This window comes from Pholis gunnellus (assembly GCF_910591455.1).
Source record: "Pholis gunnellus genome assembly, chromosome: 10".
Classification (NCBI taxonomy): domain Eukaryota; kingdom Metazoa; phylum Chordata; class Actinopteri; order Perciformes; family Pholidae; genus Pholis; species Pholis gunnellus.
In genome coordinates, this window is record NC_136537.1 from 2049910 (window position 1) to 2070140 (window position 20231).

Here is a 20231-nt window from a genome sequence, read left to right on the forward strand (position 1 = left end):
AATCATTTTTCACAAATACACTCCATGTATTATCATTTTTCTTCCTCTGTTGCTCTGCTTCCAGCGCAGCTTGTTTTAAGGAGAGCTTTTATCCAATCAGATTCAGCCCCTATGTTTCTATGTAAGGAGAGAGGCCCAATGCCCGCTAGAGAGCCTTTGCAGTTTAAGTGAATGGGGACGATATTGTTGATTGTCATAGTCTTCAACCAATCAGATCTTTAGTTTGACATGTTGGGCGTATTTTTTGACGTGACAGTGGCACCGAGGTAGCCTGCTAAGTACGTCAGCATTAACGTGCGCCGTGATTGGTGTTGAGGGCTGAAGTTTCTGGAGGAATCGTAAGGCCACTGCCGTGTTTACTTCTTACTGCGCAGGCGCATCAAAAAGTAACTGGATCCGGTCCAAATTTATAACAGTATTTAATTAAATGATAACAACTGTAAACTGATGATGACTGTTGGGGAAATTCTAAATGAAATCTAAAGCTTGGGGTCCTTATGTGTCTTTGTTGTGTGACTTCCTCTGACAGTAAGCACCACAGTTGTTTGGTCTAGCCGAAAGAACACTCAGCACTGATTGTAATGGTAAATAAAGTTGCAGCCGGAGTTGATCTAATGAGTGACCCTTTGTAACAGAGTTAATGATTCCACTTGCCATCACTGGCCATTATTTGCCAGTTACTGTATTATTTAAGTTATTACTAATCCATATCATTTTCATATTATTTCCTCTATTTCTGTAAATATAATTTATGACTTATCATTAGTTTCCACGGAGACAAGTGTGTTGTGTCACATTAGCGCCCTCTGCTGGCCGCCGGCAGACTTTAGTGGTGCGCCCTGCTTTGCTTATCCAGTCTGAAGAGAGATGTCTCCGTGGTAGGTTGATCTGTGACAAGCTCCGTTGTGATATCTGTATAAGTCCCTTTTTGTTCGTAGAACTGTTTTAATTTATAATTTTTAGAGCAAATGCTTTTATACTGATAAGTTATTTAGCATTTTATTTAGTTACATGTTACTGTTAGTAACATGCTAACAGCTAGCTTAAGCATTTGTTTCTTTACTTGGCAGTTCCCGGAGTTTGTGATCACGAGGTCGGCTGTGAGACACATAATATACCTCTGTTTGTTACCAGGTATTTGGAACTGAAATGTCGTTTTATTTACATGTATATGCAGTCTGAAGCGAGATGTCTCCATGTTCCCGGAGTTTGTGATCACGAGGTCGGCTGTGAGACACCTAATATACCTCTGTTTGTTAACAGGTATTTCATATAAAATGTCTGACGAATAAACGGCTGATTGGAGACCCAAAAGACACAACGTGTGGCTGAATATAAAACACAACGCAAAGAGAGAGTACACAACTGCTACAACCCTTGATATGGCGTCCTGCTAGACTTAGTGGGGTCCTTTTGTTACTCAGAGACGACCACGGTCTATTCTTCTTAGGTGATAAGACCTGCTGAGAGGGACCTCTCGGCAGGATGTTCTGAAGTAGGGGGATAGCAAGGAACTGTGGACCTTCATTGAAGACCAAATGCTCTAGTGAAGTTGCAGACCCTTTGTTCTTTTGAGGCCATATGTAGTGTATTGTGTAGGTGTCACCTCCTGTGAAACAAGTATATGTACCAGTGTCTCAGAGCCAGATCTCTGAGCAGTCTCGGCACGTTGATGTATGTGTTCGACCCTGTCTCCTTCTTTGCAAAGAATAAATATTAACAGATTAATGATTTTCAATCGGCCTTGAGTGAATTTTTCTAACAATGACAAATACAAACTGAAATACACTATCGATAGTATGTTCTCGAGAGCAGAGATCACATACATCCACCTCACTCACAGGTCCGGCCCATCAGTCGGGTTCTGAAAAACGAAACTGCCGTGATCTGAAGAAAACTCCCTAAAACATTGTTCTTTATATCTCCTTAAAGTCGGAAAGTGTCAAAGCTGTCCCAAAACGTTGGAAACAGATGTCCGGGTCAATCAGTGATTGGCTGTAGTCGTGTTGTTCCCTCCTTGTATCGCTCCGTCATTGCTCCGCTTTCTGGCAGGACTTCTGATAAGCCCTCATGGTCATCTGTCCAGTTCCTCTGCGACCACTTCCTGTCCGTTATATGGTCGTGAAGAGCCTGTCCCCTGGCATTCCTCACTCTCCCTGTCTCCCCTGCTCTCTCTGCCTCATGGCTCAGAACCCCCTAACTATGTGACTATACTTTGGTTCAATACTTCCAATGATTATGTTTAAGACTCCTACAAGTAAACCTATTGCAAACATATAATATCTTCTATAAGTAAACATCCTGTAAACCTATAATACATTCCATAAGTAAATACATTGTGACTCTTAACATCATTTACATTCTTATCATTGTGACACTTTTATTCACTACTAGGGGTGTTATTAATTCTACTAAATAATGCTTTTAATACTTAAATTCTTCACATTGGTCAGTGGGCCAGCGTGACTTTTGTCAAACAGAAAGCTAGCTAGCTGTCAGTACGCATTAAAACGTATTCAAGAAATACAACTGGGGAGGCACGACTGTCTTCACTGACGTCCATGAATCGAGAAGGACTTCTTACTGGAACTAAAACACACAGATATACTGAATAACCGTGGGATTAAACCAAGGGCGTAGGTTTGCATATGGTCAGTGGTGTATAAAGTACCCAAAAGCCATACTTGAGTAAAAGTAAAGATACCTTACTGGAAATGACTCCAGTAAAAGTGAAAGTCGCCTATTAAAATACTACTTAAGTAAAAGTCTTAAAGTATCTGATATTTACTGTACTTAAGTATCAAAAGTAGTTTTCTGATATTAAATGTACTTAAGTATTGAAAGTAAAAGTACAAGTACATGCTGTTAATAAAAAAGCAAAGGGTCAGAATTTTGAGGATTATGAAGTTTATTCTTTTAAGTGCTGTGGCCACCATGACCAAGGACAAGGAGTTGTGTTGAAAATAATTGGGTTGGCTGTGATCCATCCAGGAGCAACAATGTTCAACATCATATATTGTACATAAGTATACTTTTGCATCTATGAACTATGGGCCTGATTTGAACACAACAGGCAAAGGTTTTGCTCAAGCTGAATCTGCAATTGGTCGACTGCTACCATCATAACTCGATCTGATCATCCACCAAATGACTCAAATATCAAAACATGATCAATACTAAAGTATTACAAATCGTAATGCGGCGCTCTCGTTAGCTAACTAGTGCTGCAATGATTATAGCTATGATGACTCAAATCAACAACATCTCACAACTGTCAACACTTCCTCAGCTCACTAACTCGCTAGCGATCTGTCTACTACACTAATTGTCTCATTTGATTTACGATAGCTAGCGAACGTTAGCTTAACATACACTATGTATAGCTACATTAGAAGATCAGACACCAGCTGTCTCCCCTCCTCCCCCCCCAAAGATATACTCCAATCCTGTGGGGAACACTGCTAGATATCTGAACAGGTTTATGATCATTATGATAACTAAACATTAACGTTGCGGCTCATGGGATTCATCTTAATTTACCCCAATGTGTTTCCTGTGGTTGGATGGGGAGTTTTTGAATGCCAATATTTCAGTAGCTTCGGGTAAGCACAAGAGGCACTTCATCTGGTACGAAGAATCTTTCACTCCAACATAAGAAAACATTTCTCACAAATATGGCCACGGTGTTGGTCTTCGTCACCACCGTCGTTTGTTGCGGGAGCAGCAGGTGCTTCCATTTCTGCTTCCATCATGAAATCAGTCATCGTAGAGTGGAATTCTACTCATGTAGTCGCTCGCTAGCTAGCATCCTGGGCATCACTGGGAATCAAAAAACCGCGGCTTTGAGAGCACTTGTTTGCAGTTGCACATTAACGTGATTAACCAATGATTTAACTTGCAAGCTAGGTCCACTGATTCACCAAACCTGCTTGCTTGCAGTCTGTGTTCCACCACAGTCCCCGACGTTGGTCTCATGATTCATTTTTTTTCTAAAGATAGATTTTATTTTGTAGCGAGTAACGAAGGTTTCAGGGGAAATGTATCGGAGTCAAAGTATCAGTTTTCTTTGCAAAATGTAGTGAAGTAAAAGTAAAAGTCAACAGAAATATAAATAGTAAAGTACAGATATCCAAAAAAACGACTTAAGTACAGTAACGAAGTATTTCTACTTCGTTACTATACACCACTGCATATGGTCCATAGGGACTAGTCACACCAAAGTTTGGGAAAGACACAATTGTCCCCACCAATATTTTGTTAATTTTAATTGCCTGTTAGAAAAAATTATTTTGCACAATATATGTGCAAACTCATTCGTATTATTATTACTGCTGGGCAAGTTAACGCATTAATTAATTAACGCCGACAATTATTTTATAGCGCGTTCTTTTTTATTTTGAAAGTCCGTTGCTCGCTGGCAGCGGTGGAGGAATGGAGACTACTGGACATCGCTGCGGTAAAGTCAGCAGACACTCAGGGCCTTTCTCAATACGGACTTGTGAACTTTTGGAGTCTGGACTTGAAGTCTGGACTCCAAGTCCAGACTTCAAGTTCAGAGGACGCAGTATGGACAATTGGAACAGCAGCTTACTTGATGACATCACCACCTCAGCTAGTCTTGCTAATGAGTTTAATCCGTTTTTTACTGTAAAGTATTTTTACAATCGAACTAAATATGACAACCCTGCTTTTTTCGTTTTCATTTAAAATAAAATACAATATTTTTTAAATTATATTATATACACACATATATATATATATATATATATGTGTGTATATGTATGTGGATCGAGTGTGTATTATATACACACATATATATATATATATATATATATATGTGTGTATATGTATGTGGATCAGATCCGGATTGCTGTACTCTTTGCCGACGAGGAAAACGCTACAGAGACGTCAATGAGGCGGCAAGTTTCAAAAAGACTCGCCGAGATCAGGCTGTTCTAGGCGGGCACCATGAGCGCGGAGCCCCCGGTGCTGACGTGGTTTTACTGCCGAGATCAGGCAGTTCTAGGCGGGCATCGTGAGCGCGGAGCCCCCGGTGCTGACTGGGTTTTACTGCCGAGATCAAGCAGTTCTAGGCGGGTAACATGAGCGCTGAGCCCCCGGTACAGGTTTACTGCCGGTAGCAACACCTCACATCTCCGAAATCGCCGGAGCAGATTTTTTAATCGGCTGAATCTTGACAAACCGACCACGGATTTGAACTAACTTCTCGCCTAAAAACATCCTCAAATTACTTTCTGTGACTTAACAACAGTAGTATTTCGAACATTTCAACTTCCAGTTGTGTGATTTCTCCTCCACCATTGTTTCCTGTTGCTGGTGCAAAATGCATTCTGGGATATTTGGCTGTCCCAAGTACACACAAGTCACCTCCGATGCATTCCCGGTAAAATGGGCGGAGCGAGCCACATCCGGGCATTTGGACCTGGCTTGGCTTGATGTGAACTTTGAATTGGAACAGTACTTGGGCTGAGACTGATGACGTTTCACAAGTCCACAAGTTCACAAGTACAGAGAAGTACGCATATTGAGAAAGGCCCTCAGATGTTAGTGCACCTCTATGCTGAAATTCACGGTGAACGCATTCAAACGGCACAGATCGGGAGCGAGCGAAGGACTTTGAAAGTTAGCGGAAAGATTAATGTGAGACAACATCCGGTTTCTTCAGACGAACATCCGGTCTTCAGAATAAGATGCCAACAAAGTATGAATTATATTCACATTAATAAGTATAAAACATGCTACTTGCATCTCGTGAGTTAAAGGGAAAATACACCTAAATTGTGCGTAAAGTGTATTCTTTGACCTCTAAATTACAGCATCATAGTGATGAAGAGTAGAGCTGCATTCACATGCTGACTGTCATGACAGTCATGACAAGACACACATTGTGATGAAACGTGTGAAACATGTTGTTCATGTTCACAGCAGTGAACGTTTCCCATGACATCACACACTGAGCACAGAGAGTGAAGAGATAGAACTGCTGCTGTGTGAAGAGAATCCTGCTGTTAAAAATAACCTTATTTGTTTAAAGTGTTTGCAAACCAAATGTTATTGTCACGGGGCATGGTGGAGGACTCAGATGCAGGCCAGGCAGAGTAGCTTGCAACAGATATTTAATTACACGAAATCAATACAGGACACAGCAGGGGATCCACGGACGAGACAAGAGGACAAATCCAGCAGAACCGAAAAAGGGCAGGCAGACAGGGAGGGAAACCGGGACCAGGACGAGTAAAACGGGCGGGAGACATGAAGCAATGAGCTGGCAGGGAGCGACTGCGGGGCAGGAGTTTATGTAGAGCAGGGGTCCCCAAACTTCTTCCTGTGAGGGCCACATCACTGAACATATCGTTTAACCTAGGGCCGCACGATTATGAGGGTGGGGGGGGGTGCTACTCGCAGGTGAGCGACTGTTGCATCGTGCGCGCGGATCGGGGCGGAACACCGCCGTGCGCGATACAGAGAGCAAGGGAATTGAAAACGCGCGACCATGTAGTGACAGACATGACATGCCGGCGTGTAAATAAATTAAGCACAAGTACTCGTCCTTCAAGCTCCCGTCTCTCTGCTTCTTCTTCTTCTTCTACTCTTCTACTTCTACAGGGTGCGCGCATGACAGCTCTCATCTCGTTCGCCCCCTGGTGGTTGGCTGATTCAGGAAGCGTTTGATTTGATATGTAGCAGAGCACGTATTTTAAACGTTAATATCGCAGACGATCATGCTCATTTAATCGTGGCAGCCAAAATCGTGATCGTGATTAAAATTCGATTAATTGTGCAGACTGAAAAAAAATCATAATGCGTCTCTGGTATTGTTCAGGGGGCCGGACCAAATGTGGAGGCGGGCCGCATCCGGCCCGCGGGCCGTAGTTTGGGGACCCCTGATGTAGAGGTTTGAACAGGTGAGGGGAGTTGTGCTGATGAGGGGGAAGTGCTTGATTAATGATCAGAGGCAGGTGAAGGGAATTTGACTGAGGGAGTGACTGACAGGTAGAGTGAGGAGGGTGTGGAGCTACACAAAGACACACAGAACACAGAGGCAAAGCCTAATCGTGACACTTTTGTTCATAGCAGTACTTTTAAAATAAGAGTGCGCAATACACTACTTTTGAATTCATTATTGAACTTTGCCATATACAATGCGATTAATTGCGATTACAAATGGTAATTGTTGCCCAGCACTACTAATAATTGCATAAAGGAGGAAAGCACTTTATTTATAGCCTAAGTGCTGCAAAATAGATTTATTTTACATTTTTTAATTTGTGTTGTCTTTTTTGGCTGCACAACTGAGAAAAGTTTTTTATATATATTTTGGATATAGAATATACTGTTACTGTATATTGGTATTTTAGCAGAACGTTTTTATTCATTAATTTATTATTATTATTTATTTGGTGCAGAATACTGTTTTGTATTTAAACTAAGGTGTTATTACCGTTATGTTTAAATCAGTTCCAAGTTACACAAATGTTAATATATTTTAATAAAGTTTGCCTGTTCAACATAATATCAATTAATTATTTGTATATGGCGGGGGGGGGGCTGGCAGTGTCCCTACCAATGCTGAGACCAAACCTACGCCCTTGGATTAAACTCTTTATTAACAAAGAAAGGAGGATGGATGTTGTCTTTAAATAGTGAACAGCAGCTTTGGTAAGTTAACTGCTTTTGTTTTTACATCTGCAGTAGCTTTAATATGCTTGTTAATATAGTATTATTTGTACAACTTGTTTTTATGAAGATGGATTTTTGTTTGGTTTTATATGTGATACGAACTATTGTTACATCCAATGTTGCTCTGGGGACACATTTAGTGGGTGCACATCAACAAGAAGACACGTGAAGCGGCAGAAGTCTATATACTCCGCGCAAAGTGTTAAAGTGTTTAAGTGATCATCTTTGAAGATTCATGTGTTTTCAAGTGGACTCATTTTCCCTCTCGGTGTTGACAGACGAATAAATTCGTCAGTAACAAGAACTACGGTTTCGTGTATTTCCTGGAGGGAGTGATCGTAGCGTTACTACTGTGTTCAGTTGTCATGGCCCGTGCTCTTCAGTGTGTGTGTATAATGTACGTATTCGTCCAACCACTTTCTTTTTTTGCTCGACATAGTTAGTATGAAGGGATTGAAAGATTAAAAGAAAATCACAAATGACGTACAATCACAACAGCAACAAGTCGACTACTGAGCGCACCAAGTTCCTGATACAGGCAATGTGGCATGATCAGCTGCAGCCAATGATGGCCAAGCGGAGCGTGACGTCACAAATAATACGAGCGGACTGAATTTATCTCACGCCGGGTTTACACCGGACGCTGAAGCGCGGCGCCACGCCGTGCAGCGCCCAAGGAAAGCCAGGCGCCTCCTTTCCGCCCCCCTGTTACACAAATGTGCTGTTCACATCAGCTGTGCCACGCCGCACCGCGCCAAGGGCGCCTCGCGCCTTGCATCGATGGTTTCGGCGTCGAGTCTATCGCGCCAGGAAACACACTGAAAAATTATTTAAACGATATAAATGACATATTTTATATTATATAAATGATCAAATATGCATCCCATACTTTTGTATTCCCCTTCTGTTGTCCTGCAGTTTCAAGCTCCCCGATATTTCCCCTCTCATTATTAACTTTCCCCATCTGCCCATCCACTACAAACAGACAGACAGAGAGAGAAAGAGAGGGTTGGGGGGGGGCTATGAAGACCATCATCATTTACCCCCGAACCCCTACATTGAACGGGTTACATACAACAACAAGCGGAGAAAGCAGAATCGCGGGCTGACCGGCGCGGAGAAATGCGCGTCCAATGTGAACAGCCAGGCGGGCGCGCCAGCGGCGCATCAGCTCCCGGTGTGAACCCGGCGTAACACGGCGAAGAAAAATTGTGTGTTGCCAATTGTCAATTTGACGGCCGACAAAAACGGCCCGACATTGCTAGTGCGAACCTGGCTATACTGTATGTGTCTTGACCCCTGCCGAACCCCGGAGAGTGACTCACCGAACCCCTGGGGTTCGATCGAACCCAGGTTAAGAACCACTACTCTAAACGCAGTGGCGGGCTGTGCATTTTATACCTGGGCCTTCACTGCTGTCCTCATTATGACGCCACAGCTACGGTTATTATTTGTTTTGTGTAAAAATGAAGCTCAACACCTATAAATACACTAAGTGCAGATAACGTTACATGAATACACGCACAGGATGCTGCATCATAAACAGACAATGCATTAATGTTATGCACCACCCGCCATGACAAATTCCTTGTATGTGCAACATACATTGGCAATAAATGGTCTTTGATTCTGATTCTGGCAAAACCACAGAAGTGGTTTTGAGTGCTTTGCTAGGCGTTTATATTTCTGAGTTTATGCGAACAGATTTGGTCAACGCAATAGCTGTGTAAGATGCAGTCACGAAACTTTACAGGTGTGTAGCTGGGATCGAAATGAAGGTTGATTCTGAAGATGGTTGTGGTCCGAGCAAGGGGGGTGAAGGGGCCATTGGCCTTGCCACTTTACAACCCTGGCCCAAATTGGTGTCCTAAAACTTTACAGGTATGTAGTTAAAATCAAAATGAAGGCCAGGTTTGAAGATGGCTGTGGTCTAAGCAAGGACACCTTAAGTAGGGAGGTAGGAAGTGGGGAAGGGACCAATGCCACCCCAACTTTACACCCCTGGTCCGATTTGGCGTCCGGGCTGGTGTGATCCCATCACAAGAGGTCTTTAGTTGACATCTTGTTTGCTTAACCCAAACACAAACAGAAATATAATAATAATGTCACAATTATTGGTGGCTTTAGAGTGAATCATGTGCTGGAGCTACTGTATTCCTTGGCAAACAACAGCTGGACTCTTGTCATCACAGTGAGGTTGCCAGGTTTTACTATCGGGGTTGTACAGAGACTAAACTAAAATCTGCTCACCGACCTGGTCATCAATCAGAAGATAAGCGGTTTGATCCCCGACTCCTCCAGTCCATTTCAATGTGTCCTTGGGCAAGACACTTGACCCCAAATTCCTCCTGAAAGGCTGTGCCATCGGTGTGTGAATGTTGGTTTGAAAGCTTAACTAGCCCTGATGGATGGTGGCACCTTCCATGGTAGCCTGCCATCAGTGTTTGAACGGGTGTGAATGGGTGAATGACATGTAGTGTTAAAGCGCTTTGAGTGGTCGGTCGACTAGACCGGCGCTATAAAAGTACAAGTCTATTTACCATTTACCAAATTATCAGGTAAGCTATTTCCCCCTGCCTCCAGTCTTTATGCTTAGCTAGGCTAACCACATCCTTACTCCAGCTTTGTACAGAACCCACAAGACTAGAAAGAGCGGAAATGAGGATTAATGGTCAGTAAGGCAATGTAGGTAAGTTTCTATTCTCTATACAGCCCCGCCTCCTGATAAGACAGATGATTTTTATTGTCTTGTGCAGCTTCAAATAGCCAACAGTGTCCATGTACTCAGCAGGGAGGCAGCAATAACAGATGTTGGCCTGCCACCAAGAGCTCCATTTTGGCAAGTGCATGTGGTCCAGATGGGTGTACCTTTGTCCTGTATGTCTTTATGTTTATATCCATGTCTGTCCTTTCCATGCCCCCCCCTTCCTCCTTCTTCCTCCTTCTCTCTCTCCTCCCTCCATGTCTCCCTGAGCTTCTGTCTTCCTGCAGGCGGAGACAGAGACAAGGAGAGGTCGTCCACCTCAGGTGTGGATGGGGAAGAGTCAGGGCAGTCCAGCCAGTCCGCAGTAGAGGATCGTGGGAATCCGTCATGCAATGAGGAGCCTGGAAACGCAAACTTCCAGTAGGAGCCTCCTTTGAAGAGATAGACAGAGCCTGGAGAAGAGGGGGAGACATTTTCAGAACCAACAACCTGCATGTTTTTGACTGTTTTTCTGCACTCTATAACAAATGTAATGTTATCCTGTGTAACAGTGACAACAGATTCAAAGTGCTTGCTTGCTTTCCCACCCTCTTCCTCCCTTTTTTGCATCTCATGATTCATCTTCTTTACTTGATCTGAACTACTGTATATCAGACATGTTTCACATGTGCTCTGATACATACTTTCCATTGTTATAGCTATGTTCAAAAAACAAAATCTCTTTAAAAATGCGATCAGTGTAGACAAAAATGAACTGTCAATGGCCAACTACATACTATCCTGTGGTTGCTTTCTAATTTGTCAATTATTAAACTCGAGAATAATAATAAAGATGATGCACAACTTTATTATGGGTCCTATACTGAAGATAACACCCTTCTTATGTAAAACATCTGGTCATGTTCAACTTATATTGACACGGTGAACTTGTCAGCAAACAGTTGCTTATTTACACATACAGCAGACTCATTAGCATTAATTTGGAGTCTTGTTTGTGTCCAAATGAACAATGTAAGTCAAATATATTAATTATCTTTTAGCTCTGTTTTTGCTCTCCACCAACTTCTGAGAAACATATATGTCTCTTTAAAATTGTAAATCTTTAAAATGCTCCACTGTGTTCACCAGCTAGTCTCGTACTGTGTCCGTCAGCTGTTTGCTGCTGAGCAGGTAGTGAACAGCGGCTTTTTACAGCTTTGTCTCTGAAAGCGTTACATGAGAGCGGTAGGAGTGAACCAGAATGGTGAAGTTGAAACCAGATAGCTAAACAACGACATGAAACTCAAACTTGTCAGGTCATCTGGTCCTTATAAGGATAGACATATCAAAAATGAAACACCACCACAAACATGATTGCTGTCCTCACCGTCGCTGTCTGTGGTTATGCCACTGACACCCTCTCTGAGCAACTGAGTCCAGTTGTCTTCTTGCTTCTTTTCATCAGCGTCTCCCATGTCCCCCCACATGGGGCCCTGCTCTGGGTCCCAGATCAGGCCCCACCTCCCTGCTATAGCCTCATCATCCTCATCTGCTGCAGCTAAGCTCACCCCCATCCTGAGGGCAGACAGGGGCTGAGGGTAGCCTTCCTGCAGGGACAGATCCCTGAACAGCCAGAACTGGGAACCTGCAGGAAGACATGACCTGAAGAGGTTAGTGGGTCAGTTTACATGATTCACTCCACAATCATAAAACACAATTAGCTGTGGGTGGATGGCCAATACTATTGCTTTGGAAAATGTATTGAGTTGATCCAGATGGTTTCAGAGAAACTAAAACTGGGCAGCAAACGGCTTTCAGCTGTGTCATTTCATGAGTCAGTGAAATGTAATATCTTCTAGTCTTTATTCAGTCTCCTGTGAATTGGCTTCAGTAACTGATTCATTTATTCATTCATGCGTAATTTTCATACTATATAAACATTATTGGATTATACCACTGATAAAGATGATGGCATGATCTGACTGTCTCTCCAGCACAGCGTGAAGCCGAGGGAGGTCAGGAGGTAGACCCCTCCACAGCCGTCTGACTGAAGCCCCGTGACCAGACACCAAGCCCCCACCATTGACTCGCCACATCGTCAGACCTGGAGGACGACAGAATGTAGTAGACAGCTTTCAACTTCTCAAAGTACTTATTAATGTCTTTTTTCTAATTAGACATGCCAAACGATGCAATATGTGGTGTATTCAGACCTTTGAAGAAGAAGGTCTCTCCTCGGATCCGAGCCACAGCATCAAAACTGGTGTTACAGCGATCAATGAAGGGGCTTAAGGGAGAAAACATACAGCAAAACTTATTTAAAGAGCTTCATGCCATCATTCGGAAAGATAAAAACACCTTTAATACTTAAAAATGAATACTATCTGATTTAGAGCAAATTACGAATTTGTCAACGACTTTTTTTTTCATGATGTGACGTTGAAGAAACAATAACTGACTAAATACATCAAATATTGTGACTAAAATGACTATACAGATTAAAATCTAGAATGAAATCTCTTTTATTTTCATTCTTTTTTTGTTATTTTCACTGGCGGGTAAAGCGAAGACAAAACCCAAAATGTCTGGATGGGATATCGATGACGATGAGGAAGATCTATGGTATTATATCTATTTAATACTATACACATTATATGCTGGAATTTTATTTATGTTTTGCCCAATTTGTTGCTGCATTTAAACGTTTTACACTTGAATTGTAATTTGAAGATTTTTTACGAAGTTGCTGGTGTACGATTAATTATTCTAATAATAAATAAATAAATCATTATATGTATATCTATGTACTTATTTGTTATATTTTGTTTTACAAAGAAAGCATGTTGCCTTACACATAAAAAAATGATTCCAGTTACTTCCACCTTCCACGAAATGAGGGATATGTCTTATCATTAATTATTCATTATTATTATTAACACTAGCAACAGATCGGGACTCAGTATCGCCGATACCCAAAGTCCAGGTATCAGAATTGGGACTGAAAGAGTTGGATCGGTGCATTCTTATACAGTATGGCTCCAAAGTGAGAATATCTCTTCATCTATTTACGTAGTCTTGTAAGTCATCATACCCATCTCTATGATGGTGGCGGCCTCTGCGGCGCAGCTGAGGGTCTGGGTCAAGGCGAGGAGCATCAGTGGCCAGCAGCTGTTTCCTTTGACCTAAATCAAAAAATCAATTTACATCTAATGGCAATGAAGTAACTTTACACTCTTGACAGTAATGATGAAGCAATAATTAGTGTTTGTTGCACTGACCACACACCACTTGTTTTCTCTTGATTTCTCCAAATATCTTAAACTGTCTCAGTGATCGATGGATTAAAAGGTGTCAGATAGTGTCGTGTTGAGCAATAATCCAAGCCCCCAGAAAGAGCGCCAGAAGCTAACTTTACATATTGACCAATCAGTGGAATTACTATTTCCAGGTCCATCATGTGATACCATTGGGCTCCAAAATACTTTCCCCCATAGACTTACATTAGGAAAGAGATGCATGTAGCTCAGCGGATTTTCTTTTTTAGGTAAATCAACTTCCCAGTAGGACACTTGAATAGTCCTCAATTAAATGATTAAGTTGTCAAGTTGTAAATTGTACTAATAACCGAATGCTGAGTTTTCTTTGCTCCATTCATGGATGAGCCCAATAACGAGGCGAGACCAAGGGCAGGGAGGCGGGTTAGGGGAAAGGCTTGTGTGCTTGCTCTTTGGGCTCAGTGTTGCAGAACATCGCCAAATTCTCCCGGTATTTTCATCTGAATTCTGTACTTGGAAGTTGAACTTTTTTTGCTTCATGTGCTTCTGAGCAACTTTCATAGGAATGAACCGGGGCCCCATATCCAGTTCCTTTTTATACATTCATGAAGACGGTGAAGACATCTGATGTGTCTACTGATTATCGATGACCACCAGAATCAGTTTGTATCTGTTTATTACAATAAGAGAGTTTAGTCAAATAAGGAGCTTTTTTTCTTTAATCGAGAGCGTGGTCCTTTAATCTGATTTCACGTCACAATTTGTAATGCTCTCCCTCAAAACCCTGTCCTCAAACTCAAATAGCCCCTGCTTGCACTTGGATGTCTGTTCAAACTGTATGCTTGCACACAGATATATTACTGCTTGCACAGATTTCCTGTGTTCCAGCTTCAGCCCTTCTCCTCCCACTTGTGCGGCTTCTGTGTGCCTCTGCTCCCACATTTCTTCTCTGCTCAGATTATTTCTCCTCTTCTTTGTTTTTGTGCAACAACTGTCAAAATTCCCCAACCAACAGAATGCCAGGTGTAGTGTTGACCAATAAAATGATCCTTGCTTCCGACAAGAAATGGCAACGTCTGTCTCAATACACACCGGAGGTCAGTCCACACAATTGGTTGACAGAAAGCTGCAACTGTATGCATTTTGTGGCCCTTTTTACGTTAAAGCTCGGATGGGTAACGATTTTATAAACATGTTTTGTTACATTTGTTGAAATTCTCTTTACATCTAGCCAGCAATCAATAAATCAAATTCACTGACAAAACTAAATAAAAAAGTCTGGTGTCTATGGCTATCACAGGACTGTAATAAATCCATCCAATCATTTTATTCCACCAGAGTCTTCCACATGCTGTTAGCTTGATAGCTGTGAGTTCTAACAATAGCCATAGAATTCATTATGATATGTTTACATTCATAATGATAATTTTGGGGAAGTAGCTTTGGAGGTAGGCCTCAAGGGACAGTCAGTGTTGCCGACGTGGCCACTTTCTCGCAAGATTCATAACCTTTCAGAGCGAGTGCTGCGAGCTACTTTCAATGGAAAAGAGTTGGCAACGCTGGGCTGGGTGAAAATCTAGCTGACTCATGTTGATTTCTCCAGTGTTACCTACCCCAGCTTTAGCTCCTAATGAAGTCATTATGTCTTCTTTCTCTGACGAGGTTGGAATGCAATTTGGTTTTTACGATATATGCCTCCTCACATACTTACCATGAAAAGGATTCATTATTATTATGTGACCAAAAATGATGTTTACACACTAAATTGTCATAGTGGAAATTCAGGCTTTTTAAACACAGTCGTAAGAAACTGTTGCTTGGACAAAAAGCCTTACCGTAGAGCTGGGTGATGTGCTCCAGATCAGGAGGTCCCAGGCGGTAGTGGAGAGGGTCTCCTGCAGGACCCTGATAGTATGGCCTCATCACTGAGTGGCGAGATGAAGAGTGGGAAAGGCCCAGTGAATGGCCAAACTCATGGACCAGCACTGTAAACAGGTCAGTACCCTCAGAGGCTGGGGAGGAAGAAGAAGGGAAGACACAAAGGCAGATAAAGAGAACAATGAGACATTACAATGTGCAGGTGTGTGTAGTTGTAATATACAGTCTTATCTTTCACTTTTGGTCAGGGAGTGATTGTGATGGATGCAGTGTCTGATTTCGCCAAAAGCCCTGCAAGCAGCTACTAAAGGATGCAATGTCCATTACCTACCACAAGATGGAGCTGTTGGACAGAACAAATAACATAATGACAGCATAGCGTTTCTTAGAGTTGACCTCAGGGTACCACTACCTAACAGGTTGGAGTCACCTGAATGTACTGTGCAAATGTCATGGCAACTGATCTATTACATCATTTAGTGTGTTGTGCAAGTGAAAAAAAAACATGTAACGGTGATAATTCTCTGGGGACCATGAATATCGTGAGCAAAGTTCACGGCAATCCATTAGTTATCCGTTGTACAAAGTCCATAGAACATGTAGTCACTGTAAATGTGACAGATGTGGCAACAGATAGCAGCAGAGTCTAGTTATAGCCTGGACGTCACTGTGCAATAAATATGTAATAATATTAAAAGATGCAGAAGTTTTCTGAACATTGTTCCACCTGGCTGTCTGAAGGTCCACTCCTCCTCTGCATCCAGATGAACTCCTCCTGCCCGGGCAGTGTCTGATGGGAAGAAAGCGTGGCCGACTGCACCACCTGCCCCATCGAAGGGATAGCCATCACCGTGATAGCCCTGGAGGAAGTCTACCTGTAGGTCAGCTGTTTCTGGGCTTCCCACCTGAAGAGAGCGAGCGATAGAAAGGAGACCTGACGGTTAGCCAGACTCTGTAGGAGTCCCCCTGTAGGGGGACTTATTTTGAGCATCTTTCCCATACATCAATGATGCAGCATCAGTCAAATGTACTAACCTCGTGGAACTCCAAGGCGGTTGGCTCTGCCCACACTCTTAGAGCATAGAAGACCAGCGAGCGGATTGTTTCCCGGGACAGACGGGACGAAGAGGGGTATGAGCGCAACCTAAGGATGTAACAGCGTGAGTTTGTGTATGTAAGAGAAAGACGTAGAGAAAGACCAGACCCAGCTTAAGATGACTTGAAGCCAATAAATGAGCATCTGTTAAAAATAGGACTGGGTATCGGTGCTCGATAGCCCTAAAGGTTTTCGACTGAAATTCCTCTTAAACCTGCATTCAATCCATAGAAAAGATCTACTGCAGCAGCTACAACCCATACAGTTTGCACTGCGGTTAAGTTGAGTGCGGTGTATTTGACACAGTTGGCAGTTCAGCGATGCCTCCAAAATGTATGGCTGCACCACACGCCTGGAAATAAATGCGGTGTATTGGTGGCAATTTACTTAACTGAATGCTTCCATTCAGGAATTAAATAAAGTAGCCTACTCTATTGGTATGGTATCACTTTAAAGGTACTGGTAATGGCACTGTATTGGATATCTTTAAACAATACCCAGCCCTAGCAAAAAAGTAAGGTGACCATCCTAATTAAATATGGAACATTCTCAGGTTTGTTCCAGTTTACCAGATCATAATCTGGTGTAGATTAATCTCATCCAACCTCCAGTTAATATTCTTGCGAGTCCACATGGGGATGGCCCTTCTACGCCTTCTTCTCATGCTGCTCTCTTCTTGGTTGGCCGTTGATTTGGATAGGTTGTCCTGGTCAGGTAGGGAGCAGCGTGGACTGTTCATCAACGCCATTGTCTCCTCATCTAAATACACCAAAGCACAGAGGAAGCAAGAAAGAGTAGCCTGAACATTAGGCCGTTTGATCTTAAAAGCAACGATACAGCTTTTCACAGCCACTGTCTGTAACCCTTACCTACAACTCCAGTGTCTTTGAGGCCTGCAAACCTCTGCATGGCCCTGACGGCGTTAGTGACAGCTGTCCAGGCCTGCAGCTGACCAGTGGAAGGGTCTGAGGGTGGGAGGTAGCCAAACTTCATCAACCAATCCTGTGAGTGGAGAAAAGCAGGTAGTCTTCTAAATATAGTGTTCTTGTAAACCTGAGGAAACATACATGGAAAGATTCTTCAAACTGTTCACAGCTAACACAAAATGATCATACCGAACCCATGTGCTTTTTAAGGTTAGTCAACTCAAAGCACTTGACTAAGGTACACTGGTTGCCAGTGTAATCAAGGCAGCCATTACATTTATTCTCAAAGTTATTGGGCAAAGCAATAATAACAAAGCAGTAGTGTGTATGTCGATTTGTGGAACACAGGGTTGCATAGATATACCACATTTCCTGAAGATAAAACAAATAACTTTGATCTCATCCAAAGTTCTACTCCCTCAAATTTCAAAATATATGAATCCAACAAACCAAATAAATGATAGGACACTATGGTATTAATTGCACATTGGGATTCACATCAATTAACATGTTAGCATGCAATCTTGGCATGCATGCTTTTGGCATTGTTGTCTTCACATGGACCTATTGTGTTTGACAAACGATGCCTCCCCTTGTTTGACATAAATGGGATGAACTGAATAATAAAAAACAACTCTCTGTATAATGCTGTACAGTTCAACAACAAAACGGCAGCCTCCTCAATAACCATAAAGTTGAATCAACACTTCTCTGTAACGGTTAAACAAGAACTGAACATTATAACCTTCATGGAGGGAGGATTTGTTGCCAAACTAATGTATAGAACTCTTTTCTGTTAGTTGGTTATACATCATGGCGTATCTTCGTCGGCGGAGAAAGAGTCAAGCCATACACATTGACTCAATGCTCAGACATTTACACATCTGATGAAGATTTATGAGTCAACCAGACACAGTTATAACCATGTTGTTTGAGTGATGAAGAGCTTATCCATACAAAGTACGAGGCTCTGCATGTCAGCTCATAGATAGTAACCCAGATAGATAACAAGAAGCAAAGGGCCAATGCTAGCATAGCATGCACCGGTGGTGATCGGTGATCTGTTGTTGTCATAGAAACATAAAACACTGGGATGAAGCGTCATGGACATGGTAGGCTACATGGACACATATATATGAACACAGGCCCTTTGAATATTGACGAGGAAAGGGAGAGAACATGTTATTAATAGTCTACTTCTGCTAACCACAATCAAAGGCTCACAGCTGTGGCTACAGTTAGCACGAGCGTATTTGCAATATTTTCACTCCATCTCTCAAATAGTTCAGCCTTCTGTCTAAGCAGTGCAGCAGCCACGATGGCTACGGTTCATAGAACCGTTTGATTCAGGGATTTTCTTGAGAACCTGGATTATAGCAGGATGTTGTCTTTCCTCATCTTGGATACCAGAGCAGCAAAGAGAGGAGCCGAGTCAAGGTTCAAGTGTGTGTATGTGTGCGTGTGTGTCGGGTTAGCGAGAGAGGCATGTGTGCTGTGTGGATTCTGTTGCAGGGCATACTTGTTGAGCAGCCTTATTGTTAACGATATTAACCTTGGTGATGTGTGTGAAGTGTGTTAGTTAATTGCCTTGGCTTGCATCCATGAAATATTCTATATTGAGTATTGAGTATAAGTGCACCAATCAGTTGTAGTAACATTATCAGGTGACCAGACTCACGGCCCAATACTATGAGCCAGATAGTCAACTACCTCTCGTGTTGTTTCTGTTCGTGCTCATTAATATAAAGGCTGTTTAGGTGTGTGTTGTTAAAATGAGTTGATAGAAATGAGATGAGGTTTTTTAGAGGTGATTCACACCGATGTATTTCAATATTTGCAGTCCTTGCTCCTTATAAATGTGCTTGCAGTTTCTTTTACCACGAGTCGGGTGCCCTCATCTTCAGTGGGTGTCACTGATGTGGGGGAGGGTGTGGGGGTTGTATCAGCAGAGGAGGCTGTTTGCACCCATCCAGTGCTCAGGCACAGAAAAAGAATCCACATCTTCATCTTGAAGAAAAGAAAAAGAAAAATGTGGAGACAAATTGCAATTACAGCTGCTAACAGTCAGAATACAGCAACACATGACATGTGAAAGAAGGTATGAAGATTCAGGCTTGAACCTGTTATAAGTGTAATCATATTATCATTCATTTGAATGTGTGTCTTCCTGACGTAGTGGAATTCCAATTGTCTCGACCAACTGCTGACAAAAATATCTCTCTTTAGCTGCTAAATGCTGCACTGCATCCACTAGCTGTAGTCTCTGAGGGTGGGTGCATCACCATCGCAATGCGCAAGCATTACCAATTTTTAAAATGCTACAGCGCACATTGAATATCATATGACGAGGAACAACCAATCCCAGCTAGCAGATATCGTTTCTTTCTTCTGTAAATATCAGTCTACGGTAGATATATGGAGAAGTTAACCGTCTTAGTACAGGGCTATTCAGAGCTTCACGTCTTTCCCACAGACTATTTGACTTGCTTCATCCTTTCAGTCCAAGGACGTCACAACATCTGGTTGAAAGGTCAGTCAAATGAATGCAGATAAATAGAGCAGTGAAGCATCCATTTATCTTAATTCCGACTTTGTTTAGTTTAGTCAGTGAGGCTTCTGTCTAAAATTACCACAATTTCATCATCGTCATTGCAGCGTGCACGTTTTGGTTA

The 20231-nt window shown here is 42.3% G+C and overlaps 1 protein-coding gene across 1 annotated transcript; it reads right to left on the reverse strand.

The window, feature by feature from the left end:
* Positions 1 to 10459: 10459 nt before the first annotated feature.
* On the reverse strand, positions 10460 to 19566 carry mmp17b (matrix metallopeptidase 17b; the record flags this gene model as incomplete). Its single annotated transcript, XM_079168181.1, has 11 exons — positions 10460 to 10857; positions 11772 to 12029; positions 12339 to 12488; positions 12598 to 12671; positions 13476 to 13566; positions 15495 to 15671; positions 16265 to 16442; positions 16573 to 16681; positions 17239 to 17392; positions 17503 to 17635; positions 19438 to 19566. 11 exons carry the CDS (start codon positions 19564 to 19566, stop codon positions 10460 to 10462), a joined length of 1851 nt encoding a protein of 616 aa, XP_079024307.1.
* Positions 19567 to 20231: the final 665 nt, after the last annotated feature.